This window comes from Elgaria multicarinata, chromosome 10 (genome assembly GCF_023053635.1).
Source record: "Elgaria multicarinata webbii isolate HBS135686 ecotype San Diego chromosome 10, rElgMul1.1.pri, whole genome shotgun sequence".
In the NCBI taxonomy this organism is placed as follows: Eukaryota; Metazoa; Chordata; class Lepidosauria; order Squamata; family Anguidae; genus Elgaria; species Elgaria multicarinata.
The window spans coordinates 64,278,772-64,294,504 of NC_086180.1; the positions used below are offsets into that span (position 1 = coordinate 64,278,772).

The 15,733-nt window shown below is 42.0% G+C and overlaps 1 protein-coding gene across 3 annotated transcripts in view; it reads left to right on the forward strand.

Moving 5' to 3' along the window:
* The window catches only part of PDLIM3 (PDZ and LIM domain 3), a 35,426-nt gene continuing 19,693 nt past the window's right edge, over positions 1-15,733 (forward strand). For 2 of the 3 annotated variants that reach the window (XM_063135632.1, XM_063135634.1), the window contains exons 1-3: positions 2-133; positions 12,168-12,319; positions 14,693-14,777. In XM_063135632.1, the coding sequence (XP_062991702.1) occupies positions 41-133; positions 12,168-12,319; positions 14,693-14,777 (330 nt within the window). In that variant the 5' untranslated portion in view covers positions 2-40. Of the gene's footprint in view, positions 134-12,167; positions 12,320-14,692; positions 14,778-15,733 lie in introns of all 3 variants that reach the window. The other variant, XM_063135633.1, reaches the window with a different exon arrangement.

A 15,733-nucleotide genomic window follows, 5' to 3' on the forward strand; every position in this document is an offset into this window, starting at 1 on the left:
TAGTTACAGATACCACCAGAAAGTAGCTGCTGGGGGCGAAATGCCACAGAACGTTGTTCTCCCGGGACCTGCACCTTGGGGCTTCAGGCTGGCAGGAGGGATAGACTTTAACCAGCCATTAATCATATCCAGGGTATGTCCTTCCTTCCATTTCAGTTCTTGTGCTTTTCTTCCAAAGTGACACCCTTGTGGAAATATTAATTACGCCAGGGGTAACAGTGGCTAGATTGCGTTTACTGCAAGCTTTCTGTTTGTTTGTTTGTTTGTTTGTTTGTTTTTAAGGAACATTGGTTATTTGTACAGTGCAGTCAGCATTTCATTGGCAAATGTGTTTATGAAGAGTGTGCAGACTTGGAACTGCTCCGTATTAACTTTTTTGAGAGGGTCGTTATTAAGGCTGCAGTTGGATAACTGCTTACCTGGGAAGTTAAGACCCATTGACTTCAGTGGGGCTGATTTTTCAGTGGATAGTGTTGTCCCCCATATGATGCAACGTGCAAGTAGGGTGGTGGTTATTGCTGTTAAAGGGGCTAGCTTCATGTTACATACTGTGACAAACCAGTGTGTCCATACCTCAGACCCTGCGAAGTAGGGCAGGTTATATAAAAGAGGTTTCCCCCGTGAATTATAATATAAGTAACATTAACTCATACCTAGGTACTTGGGGATCCAGGCTTTTGGCTTTCCTATATAAAGAAGAATTGACTCCTGTTTCAGAGTCTCCTTTAAACTTCTCAAAAATCAGGTTAGTGTGTTTGCCAAGCAGTCTAGCACATGAGTATGACCAACTCCAGTGTAGGCAAGACAATCAAGTCAACTTTAGTTTCCGGTTCTGTCTATGTATTAAAGAACCAAGCAAAGAGAAGTTGAGAAATCGTCAGTTTTCTGCAAAAACAAAATGAAACTTCAAACTAGCTACACTCACTAATCTGGATTCTAAGAGTAACTCACCAAAGCAGAATTAATCCCACCTGGGATTCCAGGGCGTGGAAGAATTTTGCCTTTGACTCTTTGCCAATCACAAGATTTCACAAACACAGGTATTTCTTGGGGTAGGGTGGGGGCAAAGGGGGCTGAGCAGAGCCCAGGGAGAGACATTTAAACGGTCAATAGCCTAGGAGGGCCTGGTCATGCGGCCTACAGGTGATTGCTAGCATATCATGTTAACATATTCTGACTCACCTAGAAGGTGCAAACATATGCAGATTTGGGGGGTCTGTCACAGCCTGATCGTTCCTGGCATGTTCTTTGTTCAAAGGTATTTCCAGAAAAAAAGGGGGGGTAGAGGTTGAGTTCCTTATACTCAGTGCTTCCCCCCCCACACACACACACAACATGGCAGGGAGATTTAGAGCAATCTCTAAATTGGGCTAGGGAGGAAAGAGCATTTGGCCCTTTTCTTAGCTGCCTTTTCTCACCCATCCCAAGGTACTTTTCCTCCTGTAGGGCTTCTGATGCATGCTTATTGTAGTGAAAAACCCTTAAGTTACAGCTAACTTCAGAAGGGGGGAAATTGAAGTGGAGAAGCAATGGGAGCTTAAGTGTAGTGTTGAATTTTGAAGTGGCTATAAGATTGCTGCCTTGCATAACAATCCTATATAGTTCTACTCAGAAATAATTCCTATTGAGTTCAATGGAACATACTGCCTGGTAAGTATGCATAGGATTGCAACCTTAGTGATGGAAACCTGTATATCACTATTCCCTACTTTGTTGTTTATTCGTTCAGTCGCTTCCGACTCTTCGTGACTTCATGGACCAGCCCACGCCAGAGCTTTCTGTCGGCTGTCGCCACCCCTAGCTCCCCCAAGGTCAAGTCTGTCACCTCCAGAATATCATCCATCCATCTTGCCCTTGATCGGCCCCTCTTCCTTTTGCCTTCCACTTTCCCTAGCATCAGCCTCTTCTCCAGGGTATCCTGTCTTCTCATTATGTGGCCAAAGTACTTCAGTTTTGCCTTTAATACCATTCCCTCAAGTGAGCATTCCCTACTACTTAGAGGTTTTTAATATTGGCCACAAATGTGAGGGCCTCTGTGGGCTGAAAGGTAGGTTGTAAATGTTGGAAATAATTAACAAAAATATATCAAAAAAAGTTCCTGATCTCCCACTAGAACTTTAAAAAGTGATTAATTGACTTGATGCTGCTCTTTAGAGATAAAAAATCAAGTGTAAACATTCCCATGAAGTCTACTTTCAATATCATGTATCTTACAATTTCAGTTTCATGGGATACTATGAACCTGCCCCCCCCCCCCCCCGCACTAATATTCCCTTGCAGAACTGGAATCCATACAAGTTAGAATTAATTATCCTTTTAAACTCATTGTTTTTAAAAGTACTGCACAAACAGATTCAGAATAAACCGTTGAAAAATTATTGCCAACTGTGGAGACTTGCAGTATATCAAAAGAGAATTTGTGTTTGATCTCACATATTAAATTAAGGATGCGATCCCATAAGCACTCTTAGTTGGGAATAAGCCCCATTGAACATAATGGGATTTACTTCTGAGGAAACCTGCACAAGATTGCCCTGTTAGGCTTTATTTTTTTAAAAAAAAAACAAACGACAAAAACTGGAGTAAAAAAAAACTCCAGCAATTTCTTTCCCTGGAACTCTGTTCAGTCTGAAAATTTTAAATTTTGTAAAATACACATCTGAACTCATCTGAAACACGTGCATGCTATCTGACATAGAAATACTGGTGGTGAAAAAGAAAGCAATGACTGTGTTTAAAAACAATAGAAGATATCGGATGTTTTTGACTGCTATTGCCTTTTATGGAATTTCAAGGAGGAAAAACTTTCCATTATCTCTCAGGAAAAGTATTTTAGTAACAGTCTGGCTTCTAGTCTGCATTTGTTTACAATACGCTCAGTGAAGTTTAAAGTTATATTAACTACAGAGGAGCAGTGTTCACAGCAAATTACTGCAAAGTAAATTGTCTGGTTATTTGAGTCACTGCAAGACAAGTAGTGTTGGTAGCTGCAAGACAAGACTCATTAATTGTCTGTTCTAAGGCCTACAGTGGTTTGTATTGAAGACATGTTTACATAAAAAGGCAATTGTGAAGATGGATATCTTGTGTTTTACTGGGTACATCTGTTTGATGTTAACATCTGTTTTCTGTAACACCACACTGATTCTCATTCTCATTTATATATAATAGCTCTCCAAGAAATGCAGGCCCAATCCTGATCAAGTTGTATTGGTCAATTGCCCTAAAGTGGCTAAGGCTGTAATCCAATGCACATCTACCTGGGAGTAAGCTCCATTGATTTCAGTGGGACATGCTTCAGAGTAGACATGAATAGGATTGTGTTGCAAGACTCAGAAAATTTAAGCTAGTTGGTTTGAACCTAACTAGAACTAAGGTGGCCATTTATGCATTTCCAAAAAAGAAGAAAGGTATCATCAAAACAGAACTCTGTCCACCAAAAGTGGGGAAGAGTCTGACCAAGTGACCTTTGGGTGTCTTTCTAATCTGCTGTCCAGGTGTTACCTGTTGATGGGTGACATCAAGGGCCCTGCTACTCTTCCTTCTTGGGGTACTTTATCTTTAAACCAAACATGGATTGGGCAGCCCTTCAAGTAGAGCGTTCTCCTCTGTAAAATATGACACGTTGCCACTCTAAAAGTAGCAGTATGCAAAACCTCAGGAGATAAAGTTCATTTTATGGCTTTAAGAATGCTTTTGCTTTTAAATAGGGGTGTGCACGGACCCCCCGCTCCGCCCTGCAGGCCGATCCGAAAATTTCGGGTCGGCCTGCTCCGCTCCGCGCTGCCCATACTCCGCTCCTCTTCGCCGCGGAGCTCCGGCTCCGAATCGGAGCTCCGCAGTGGAGGGGAGTGGCACCAGGTAAGGCCGGGAGAGGAGGGCGGGAGGTTTACCGGGCCCTGCCACCATCGCCGCCCGTGCGGCGATGGTGGCAGAGCCTGGTAAGGGACCAAGGGGGAGGGGGGGCCTTACCTGCCTCTGTCCGCGTTCCGTCGGCGTCTTCAATTGAGCCCACGGTTCAACCAGGAAGTCTGGGCCGCTTGCGGGCTCAATTGAAGACGCCGACGGACCACGGACGGAGGCAGGTAAGGGAGAGGAGGGCGGGGGGGTTACTGGGCCCTTCCGCTGTCGCCGCATGGGCCACAGCGACAGCAGCAGGGCCCGGTAAACCCCACTTACCTTTCCAGCGGAGCTCCGGATCAAGGTGAAGGATCCGCCTTCACCTTGATCCTCTTCGCCACGCTCCGCCGGCCCCCCAATCCTCTTCGCCTCCACCTTAAGGGCAGGCGAAGCCCCCCGCTCCGCTTCTAATTCGCCAGTCCGATTAGAAGCGGAGCACATCCCTACTTTTAAATACATTCATTTCAGGCTGTACACCCCAAAGAATGCACAGAGGTTCTGAACAATCGGTCTTCCTTATTCACTTCAATGGAGGGTGCAGTTCTGCGTACACACAGAGTTGAGCCCTTCATTGAAGTAAATGATGGGACATCTGAGTTGCCCACCCATTGTCTAGCCATTTTTTTTATTTCCCACTATTCTCCTGGCTCTGGGACATTGTGGGAGATCAAAATAGTGGGCAGACTGAGCCCCCTAGCACTGCTCAGAGCGTTTCCATCATCACCAGGTAAGCCCACCAGAACTCACTCACTGAAGAGAACATTTTGCCCAGAGTCCCCTCTAACCCTGAATATGGCAATTCAAGCATAACTTTCAAACTAAGGAACAACCCTTTTTAAATTAACTTGGGCAGGATCTACGCTACTGCTTATAACGGTTTATAAGGGTTATGACAACTGTTCAGGCCCAGGACACATTACATATACCATTTTCATAACATTTTAAAAATGTTATATCCTGCTTGGTGTAGATCGGCCCCAGATAGTAACATAAAGCTTTCAACAGACTGTAGCTGGCACTGTGTAGAACATTCTTCAGGCAGGTAAGGCCTTCACAAGGGCATTATGGAACAGGCCTCCAGCTACTTATCAAGAGAACTGATGTCATATCAAAATGCTATCTGTAGTTACCCAAAACCAAACACAGTAATACAACCCTCTGGAAGGTTTCAAGTAAATGTAAAACCTCAGGGCAGATAATCCAGATAGGCTAAGTATAGAACCTGGCTGAACCACAGCACAATTTTCAACATACTGCAATGCTACAAGGCCACTAAAATAAACAGAGCTAACACAAGATAAGGAGATCATGGGTCAATCAAAGCATGTTAAGAGATGATGCTTCAAGGCAAAAAGCCAAAGATTCCTTTTGTAATTATTACAATCACTGTGGAAAGAAGGATTGACAGAATGGATAATTGACAGGTAGATTAAACATTGTCACATTTCACAAACAAACATTGCCAAGCAGGGAATGCTTTAAAGGAGCAGACATCTGCCTTTTCAGAGCTGGAACACCTCTTTACCTACAGCCTGCAACATTTTAGTTTTTGATTTTAGAAAAAAATATGAATTCTGCGACATCTTGGAGACATATTCAGAGATCTCTGCAGTCATCTTAACCCCTAAAGAAAGCTCAGATATATAGTACGGGGCCAGATGTGTTGAGATACTTCAAGGAATAAAACTATATATATTCAACGTCCTGAGACTTTCTTTTTTATTATTGGGTTTTTTAGGATGCTCTCCAGCCTTGTCTGACCCTGGTTTTTATGTTTAACTATTTACTTCCAATCAGGCTGGCTAGTCACTACTTGTTGGATTGTCTGCAGCAAGACCAGGCATTCATGCTCTCCCTGCTCCTACTTGCAGGCTGTCCTGGGCTAGCTAAACATTTCTGAGCTTGCACCTTCTCTGGACTTCTTTGCAAAGCTGCATCCCTTCTTCCCTTTGTGTGTGTGTCTGTTCTTTCTCTGTCTGCCTTCCTCCCCCTACCCATCTCCTTCTTCTATTTTCTCCCTCCCACATGAGGTTGGAGCATGACCCAATTCTGCCTCAAGGTCCACAATTTGGGGGGGGGAATGCTCTTCCCCAACCTGGTGCCCTCCAGATGTTTTGGAGTTCAATTCACATGAGCCCCAGCCAGCATGGCCAGTGGTCAGGAATGCTGGGAGTTGTTATCCAAAACATCTGGAGAGCATGAGGTTGGAGAAGGCTGCAATGTAAAAAGAGACTTGCTGGATCAGACTGACGCTTGGTTATGGTGGAGGGTGCTGTGCCTTCACTGGTGTTGAAACAAAATTCCAACAGTTTGCTTCCATACATGGAATGGGAGTGGTATCTTGTCCTTTGCTACAGGCAGTAGAAGATTTTGAGCCCAACCTGCTTAATCATAGCATATACTTAAAAATCCAAAGTGTGAAGTAGCTGTATTTTATACTAAAAGAGAGTGGGGGGAGGGGAAATGGGAGGTATGTAAAATAAAGCCTAACAGCACCTCCTATGAGTTTGCTTCTGCTACAGCAGCATGAAGAATGTATTTAGCAGGCAAGCAAAATGGCATCCTTATTTATTTCTAAACTCCAGGCATCTAATGCTGCTTTGATGAAATTGAGTAACACCTTTGGTGATCTTTCCAGCTACTCAATTCATTGGTCAGAGTCAGAGGCTCCCTCCCTACATTGGCTTGTTGTGGCTTTACACAAGCATTGGGCTCTTTTAGCCACTTCATCCTATGAGATGCCCTGATTATTATGAAACAGGACTGTTTTCATATTTGATGACAAACATTTTTGAGCAAAAGTAGTGCAGAATATACCAGACCCAAGAGCTACAGTGCATCCGTGATATTCATGAAATGATATGCAAAGTCTGCTATATGCGTATCTATTAGTTGGATCCAGATTTAGTCATGCTTAAAGTAGACCAAAATTAGTCATGACTAACTTGTCCTATTGATTTCAGTGGTCTACTGTCAGTATGGCTATGTCTGGATCCAACCCTACCAATGATCAGTACAGTTTTCTGACCTTGTCTACTCTGGTTGTGGATGGTGCTTGTTATGTAGTGGAAGGAACAAACCCTGTGTACAATTCAGTCCAAATTAAGCACTTTTAAAATCCATTGATTTTAATGGGAAACTTAAGCACATCCTTAAATTTTCTCCCATTGAAATGAATAGGAGTCTAGCTGTGTGCTTTAGGTTGGATCATGCCTCTTTTCCATTAAAAGATGAATTTGCTAGTTACTTACATCTCAGCTTTAAAATAATATGTAAATGTGAGTGCTGTGGCATGTACATAGCATATCTTCAGAAGAGGGACACTATCCCAACCAATTCCTTCTTTTTCCTTCACAGAACTGAGAACATTCTAGGCCAGGCACTCCAGATCTTCTACTGCAACTCAAATCAGCCGTAACTAGCATAGCTAATGGTAGGGGTGATGGGAATTGGAGTCCAGCAACATCTGGAGGGGCCACAAATTGTCCACTCATGTTCCAGGCAAAATAAAGAAGAGGGGGCAAGGACAGGAGACCATGCGGCTCAGTACAGAGGCAGAGAGGTGTTACATCTTTCTGTGTCACCCAACCTGTGATTAGGGATGTCCAGATTTTGTTGAATATGTCCTGCGTGCATTACACGGAATAGAAGGAGTTGTTTATGCCATCGTTCATTCACCAACGGGATGATTTATTTATTTTTGCTTCAGAAACCGAAAAGTCTGTAAAACAACAACAACCCCGCTGTCTCTAGTATGTAATTTTTGTGCAATCTTATGCAAATTACATATCACTTAAAGCAAAAATGGCATATACATTATCGTAGGTTTTCTGAATAGTATAACGTACAACATCTAACTTCCATTTCACCCAACAAATTAATTTACAAAGCTTAATAATTAAAAAGGCATAAATCTGTGGAATCCACCTGACTCACAGATGATAATCCAACACAGAAACTGCAGGCTGGATTTTCAGAAATCCAGACTCATTTTAATCCAGTTTGGATTTCTCTTGCATCTCTACCTGTGATGGACTCAGTGTTCAGCACGGCTGGTGTTAGTTGAGTAGAAGAGAAAGGAGTGAACAGCAGAGCTGCTATGGCTTTATGTGACCCAGGAAGCTTGGCATTCCCTTCACACTGAAGCTCAGGAGTGCCGAAGACAGAAATTAGGAACTAGAGCTGTTAAATATGACAGCAGTCAGCAGCTGGAGACGTAGCATGCAAGACTCACTGAGTCATGAAATTACGTTTTCTGACTGTGGGATATCATCACCTTATTTTTGCACAGTATGAATTAATGGGCTACAGCAACACAGAGTGAGTATTGCTTTTCGCAGATATCTTTCACAGGCAAGGTCAGCCTTGAGAATCTATCTGAAACGTTATTGAAGAAGGTAATGTTCTTCAACATCTGGCAGATCCAGATGTAGGTGTGTGCGACTTGGCAGGCAGAAGTGGACTCCCCTGCCTTCTCCTCTCCATGGCAGATCCTCCAGCCTCCTGAAAATGCTACATAGAGGGTTGGGGACTCTGCTCAGTGGAGTAGACTGTGGTCTGGGGAAAAGGGGGAACCCTGAAAATTAGATAGAGACACATTTTATGGACCAGGCTCTGCTTACAGAAGGTGCCTCTGCCCCACAGCCTACCCCATTCAATAGGTTCCCCTGACCCCTCTGTGTAGCACTTTGAGGTGGCTGGAGGGGCTGCCTTGGGGAGAAGGGGGCAGTGAAGTCTGCTTCTGCCAGTTCAGTTGCCCCAGCCCTAAATCTGAATCCATCCCTATAATTGCAGCTGATACAACTTATTTTCATAAATACTTTTTATGAAATCCACCTTTTCAGTTTTTAGCATATCAGCAGTTCCTCTGAATCTCTATTTTGTAATTTCTCTGAAACACTGGGAAATCTATTATTACAATTGCAGATCAACTAGTAGTCCATTGCCTCTTTCATAACACTTGCTGCAGAGTACATGCACAATTAGAATAGGCCATATACAACGTAACATAGATGACAGCTGTCTGTCCCTATGGGCAGCACCAAAACTCTTTGCCAGCTATGATACCCAAGATCTGTTACTGGGGGATTTACAGAGCTCAAATTACAAGGGGGCCTGGCCCCTTAAACTTTTGTGCTTCCTGCCCTTCCCTGTATTGGGACTGATACTTTTTAACTTGTTCACTAATGATCTGGAACTAGGAGTGGGTTGACCGAGTTTGCTGATGACATCAAATTATTCAGGTGGTAAAAACAAAGACGTTGCCAAGATCTTCAAAAGAATATCTTCAAACTAGATGAATGGACATTAAAATGCCATTTGCAATTCAGTTAAATAAGCATTGAATGATGAACACTGGGACAAAGAAACCAAACCTCTGATATATGCTGATGGTGGTAGTGGTGACTGACAAGAAATCTTGTGGTTGTGGTGGATCCCTGTCAAGCTATGGATCTGGTTCTCATGTATTGACAAGCCATATTTTAATTAACCATAGTTTGTAGAATCATGGGTTGTCATTGGGCCTGTTCAGATGACACTTTAGGCTCTGTGGTTAGTTAACCCTGTTGCAGATGGTCCGACTGTGATTAGTGAGTGAGCAGGGTTTAGCAAAACTCATTGCGCAAGACACCTTAAACCCTGCTGCTTAACCAAAAGCTTTACCCAGCAGGGTTTAAGGTATCTTCTAAATAGGCCCATTATGTGCGAACCTGGAACTATGGATTAACTATGGGTTGTTAACCCTGAACAACCCACAAAGAGAAGCCATGTTTCATTGGGTTGTGAACTGTGGGTTGTTTAAACCTTGGGTTATTATGTGCAAACACAGAATTGTGGGTTCATGGGTTGTTTTGCCAGGCTCAGAGGCAGCAAGCAAGAGCAGTCAAAAAACCTAGCCTCTTTATATGCCAGTACTGCAGTGCCGCAAAGGTAATTGGGATACAGGGAGGAAGTAGGTGAGGGAGAAGGGAAACAAACAACCCAGGGACTGAGAAAGTTAGCCTTGGTTTTGTCACTCATCTGCTGGATAAACCCTGGGTAGGAGAACAAATCATGGTCTAAATAAACCATGGGTAGTGTTAGTCCTTTTCCACAGTAGCAGCTGTAGAAAAGGACAAATTCTATGGTAGGTATCATTAAGAAAGGATTGAAAATAAAACGGTCAATATCGTAATGCCTTTCTACAAACCTATGATGTAACTACACTTATAAGGCATATGATTCTGGTTGCCACACCTCAAAAAACATTCTGCAGAGTTGGAAAGAGTCAGAAAAGTGCACCAAAATTATCAGAGGTCTTGAGCAACTCTCCAAGGAATGGTTACAATGCTTGCAGCTTTAGAGAGGGAAAGCAAGTAAGGGGTGAGAGGGACATGACTGAAGCTTGCAAAATGATGCATGGTATGGAGAAAACGGATAGTGAGTTTTTCTCTTAAACCACGTGGAGTTGGGGTCATCTAATAAAGCTGAATGGTGGGAAATTCAGGTCAGACAAAAGGAGCTATGGAATTCGCTACCATGAGATGTGGTGATAGCTACCAACTTTAACAGCTTTAAAAAGGGATTAGACAAACATGGAGGTTGAGGCTATCAATGGCTACTAATCTTGATGGCTATATGCTACTTCCAGGATTAAAGGAGTTTACATTGTGCAGGTCTTTGCCAACATACAAGCTCACTAACCATAGCTGTATACTGGACATTATGATAGCACTGCAGGTGACTATGCTGCTGCAAGCATTTAGGATTTTAGTGTAAATCATATTATGGTACACAAATACCCAGCACAAAGCATAAAGAGAACAAATGAGGAACAAATACCTTTGACCCCATCAGTGTTAGGCTAGTGCTTCTATGGGCTTTTTGCAGGATCACGGGGAAAAATTGAGCACTTTTTATCTCTCTGCAGAGATCTCTAGGATTGTTTGTTTTCCATTCACAGGAATGCAAGGTACAGAAAAGAGTACCATATGGAATGGATTCTGCTAAACTATTAGCAAGTACAAAGAAGATTTAGAAAGAAATGCTTACTTGCCTGTCAATATGATTCAGAAATAGTAAAAGCTAGAACTTGAATTTAGGCCAATTTACACCACAATCCTACATACATTATGTTGAAATAAGTCCCACTAAAATCAACATAATGTAATTCTGTATTATATCCTGGATCCAACAGTCTGTTAGGGGCATGGGACCTGTGATGTATACATCGTATTCCCTAGCTTAGTCAGGCTTTCTCATAGCAAATGGCAAGGAAGAGGTAGACACCAGTCTTGAATTATGCCACGACTTGTAATTCAAATTTACAGGCATTATTAAATCAAGAAACATGCTGGATAGGACCCAATAAGGGCTTTATTTCTACCTGTGGTGCTAGTCTGGCTGTGCCCACCCCTTTTGGCTTGTTGTGCAGTCAGCTCAACTCTGAGCCATCTACTATAGTAAAGTCCTTTGTCTCTGCTTAGATTTGGGCTCCCATTTCCAGCAGTTGCCCAAAATCTGCTTGGCCCCTGGTGTCTACTTTGCCAGCTGAGGCTGAGCTAAATGTGACAAGGTCTTATATAGGCCTCACCAAAGTCTCTCCCCCCTCCCCATCTTGTGAGATCCAGAAATCCTGAGTCTCACAAGGTATTGATCTTAAAGCTTTTCAGTGACTAGAAGCCTCTTGCAACTGTGAGACCTTTTTTCCCTCAGTGCCCGGGATATCTCCCAGATGCTGGAGATCAACAGTGGCTGTGGGCCGTGGAAGATAAAGCCCTCTGTTTCCACTCTGCAACCACACCCTTCCCACAGGGTGAACCATGGTTCAATGAGGGCCTCCTCTTCAATGGAGACTGCTTATCCTCATACATATTACTCTGTGCATTCAGATTGGCTGCCTCCATTGAGTAGAATATCAGTCCTTCATGCACCAGACAAGATCTGTCTCTGTTTTTCAGGAGTTACATCCAACTTTAAATTGGGCTGGGTTGGTTTAAGATAGCAGGAAACAATTCTGAATGTTGTGGCCAGAATGTATGTGTGAAGAGATTTGTAGTAGCTTGTACCTTAATTCCTAGGTTGATATAACATATGTGGAAGATCTATTGACATCACTAGAAAATACTTTCCCACAATGGGTTGAACATTGCATTGGTTTTGTAAGAGGAGCTAGTTAACAGAGCACAGGCATTCATTACTAATACAGATCCTTAAATGGAATTAGACACATCAGCAAACAGCAGGACAACAAATAGATTAAAAGAAGCATTCTGTATTGCTTTCAGATTACACCAGGAAGCAAAGCTTCACAAGCCAATTTGTGTCCTGGTGACATCATTATAGCTATTGATGGCTATGGCACAGAGAACATGACTCACAATGATGCACAGGAGAGAATTAAAGCCGCATCACATCAGCTCTGTCTGAAGATTGAAAGGTATGATTTCACAATATCTTTAGAGTACAATAAGTTTCAGTGTTTTCCATATAAATTTAAAGTTTGCAATTATTCAATGCTTGCATATAGTAGCCACAGAACTGATAAAAGATATCAGGGCCTGGCTTCCTAGAGATAGATGCACATCATAAAGTACATCCAGCATAATGGTGTGATCTGTGGCAATGTGTTATGATTGGCAATCCCGTTCTAAGGCCGGTTTTTTCTGATGCAGTCAATCTTGGGAAGTTTCTTGAGCTGCTTTTAAAACACACCAAGCTACTTGTGGAAATTACTTCCATATGAAAGTAACATGTGAAAAAATGTTAGAACTACTTTTTCAAAAAGCGACATCTGTTTCACAGAGATGCCAAATGCACATGAATCCCACAGAAAAAGACCCAGTGATCCACTTGAACTTTAGTAAAGCAGCCTAACCTACACTACCTTGAATAATCTATGCCTATACAATAGGTCTGTTTGGTGGTCCTTTCAAGTACATCATTGGTAAAGAGCATAGCAGGTGTCAGAGTGTCTCCCAAATTGCTAAAATCTATCCACAGGGCCAGCCCTACCATTAGGTAAAGTTATGTGATCTCCCCAGGTGGCAGATGTATTATGAGGGCAGGCAGCAGTGGTGAGGTGCTGGAGTACCAAGCTCTATGTGAGCCATGAATGGTCTGCGTTGAGCTCCCTAAGGTGTGGTGGAGAATGTTCTTGCCAGTGTTGGTGTAAAATCCAACTACTGCCTTGGGCTCGCTGAAGGAAAGGCGGTTTATAAATATTCTAAATAAATAAACTGCTAACCCAGTTGGACTTCTGTGCATGGGAATGGGGGTAGGGAGCATTTCGCTCTAGCTTGATCTACTTATTTCTGAACAATCCCAATACTGCGCTTTATATGTTCAAAACAGAATAATAGCTTATTCTTGAGGAAAGGGCAGGAAGTGGTGACAGGATCAGGCTATCTACCAGTCCTGTTGTTGTTGTTATTTATTACATTTATATATCGCCCCACAGCTGAAGCTCTCTGAACAGTTTTCAAAGATTAAAACACTGAACATTAAAACCAATATACAAAATTTAAAGCCATAAAAAGCATAAAAACAGATTAGATAACATTTCCTCACAGTTACTCAGTGGGTGATGTGAGGACAAGAAATGCTAGTAGGGTGGAGGGGGGGCAGACATGGAGACACAAACAAGATAGCAGCAGGGAGAAAGCATAAGTCTGCCAATCAAGACCCAATGGACACTGATTAACCTGCTGCTCAAGAAAATAGGCTGGAAATTGAACCAGAAATGTTTAGAATTAGGGTTCCTAAGAAGAGAATGAGAAGAGTGATAGCATGGAAGCTGAAGTTAATAGACGGATAAGAGCACAAGCTATTCAGCAAGGGTTCATGTGTTCAATGAGTGTGAGGTGCAGTACAAGGAAAGTGGTCACCAGCCCAAAGGTCGCTGATTCAAATGCCAACATCCATGAAAACCTGTAGGCGATGCCAAATCAACATTTGGTTTTGTATTAACCGATTCTAAATTCTATCTCAGTTCGTAATACATCATAGCTCTTCTCAACCATTAACCAATAGATCAACAGTTTACCTTCCTCTTAATTTTAATGTATGATAGAATCAACATATCTTTGTCTAGATGCAGATCATTGCCCTTTCTTGTTTGAACTATTCTATTCTGCACAATGCAGAATATGGGTTGAGTATGGGTTGTCATTGAATCGTGGTTTGTCATTACATGTGAACCATGCACTATGGTTTTAACTATGGGTTGTTAAACACAAACAACCCATGGTTCGTTGTTGGGTTGTGAACTCTAGGTACTTAAACCATAGTGCAGAGTTTGCACATGACAACCCATGATTTAACGACAGTCCATAATTAAATGATAACCAATACTTAACACATACTCTGGGTTGTCGTTATGTGTGAACTAGGCCAATATTTCCTTCCATGCTCTCTTTTGTTAAAAACACCTTTATTGCCATATATGTCCTTCACAAGTCTTCCTGTTTGTTTGTTTTTTGCCCTGAGTCAGTGTCCCTACTAGAGAGAAACTGAAGGATGCCTATTCCCCCCACCCCACCCCATTATTTTTTCAGTAGAATTTTATTAATTAATTTGGTATTACCCACTCCTTATATAAGGTTTAATATGCAAATTAATAGCACGATCCTATTCATGTCTACTCTGAATTAAGTCCCAGTGAGCTCAATGAGACTTACTCACAGATAATTGGGTATAGGATTGTGGTCTAAATTTGTAATATATTAAAAAAAAATCATGCTGTGTTAAAATGAAGGGAAATGTTTTGGATTGTAGGCTGGCATAATAAACTGTATGCATTCTCCACTTACAGGGCAGAAACGAAATTGTGGTCTCCGCAAATATCAGAAGATGGCAGGCCACATCCATTCAAAGTAAACTTGGAAGCTGAACCACAGGTAGCAATCATTTTAAATCAGCAGCAATCCCATTATGTTTCTTAGATACTTACCAACATTTGTTACTAATCTCCAATTTAACATAAAAATAAAATATCAGTGACAACACAAAGCTGTATTCTCCAAATATTTTGGATTAAGGACCACTGGAAATGATCCAGTTTTACATCTACTGTGAATGTGATCCTCATGCATTAAGTTCTGTCAATACCTCACATGTTTCGTAGCGGAACCCTGATACTGAAAACAAGATCCTAGTGAGTCCTGGATAGATGCATCCATGAGGATACCTTATGGCATCACACCTAATCCAAACAAATTTACCAACTCATCCAGTTGTCGTTTTTAAATCACAAAATTCTGTGGGAGACTTTTCTTTCTTGGTCTGGCAGAGACCTTCTACTGTTCCCTCAGTCACGTTTATTTAGGGTCAAAGTGATTGTCACACTGGTTATGTAACATTCTTAATAACATTTAAGAACTTGGGAGTGGATTTCAGATAATGACATATTTCCCCCTCACCATTCTGATGCAAATACCACAGAGACACAGACAGAGGCACCTATGCATGACTGGCTTTTACATTTGGCAGTAACATTAATTATGAATAATACTGAACTGCTTCCCTCATAATAAGATTTTTTTAAAGGCTCCCATTTCAAATCCTGATTGAGAGGAAACATAGAGTACATAGCATTAGCCATGGTTACTTTGGGTACTGATAGAATGCTTAACCATGATGAAAGATGCGAAGGGAATTGATCCTGTAGAATGCATGCAGGCCCCCTGTCTCTTAAAAGATCATCAAAATTTACGCAGCGCTATATATTCGGATTTTTTTTTTTTTTTTTTTTAAGTGAGCAGAACTCTTATCCCTAATAACAACAAAGATCGGAAATGTGGCAGAGGTCCTATTCAATGGGCATTATATGGGCAGTTGAGTTCTCTTTAGATCC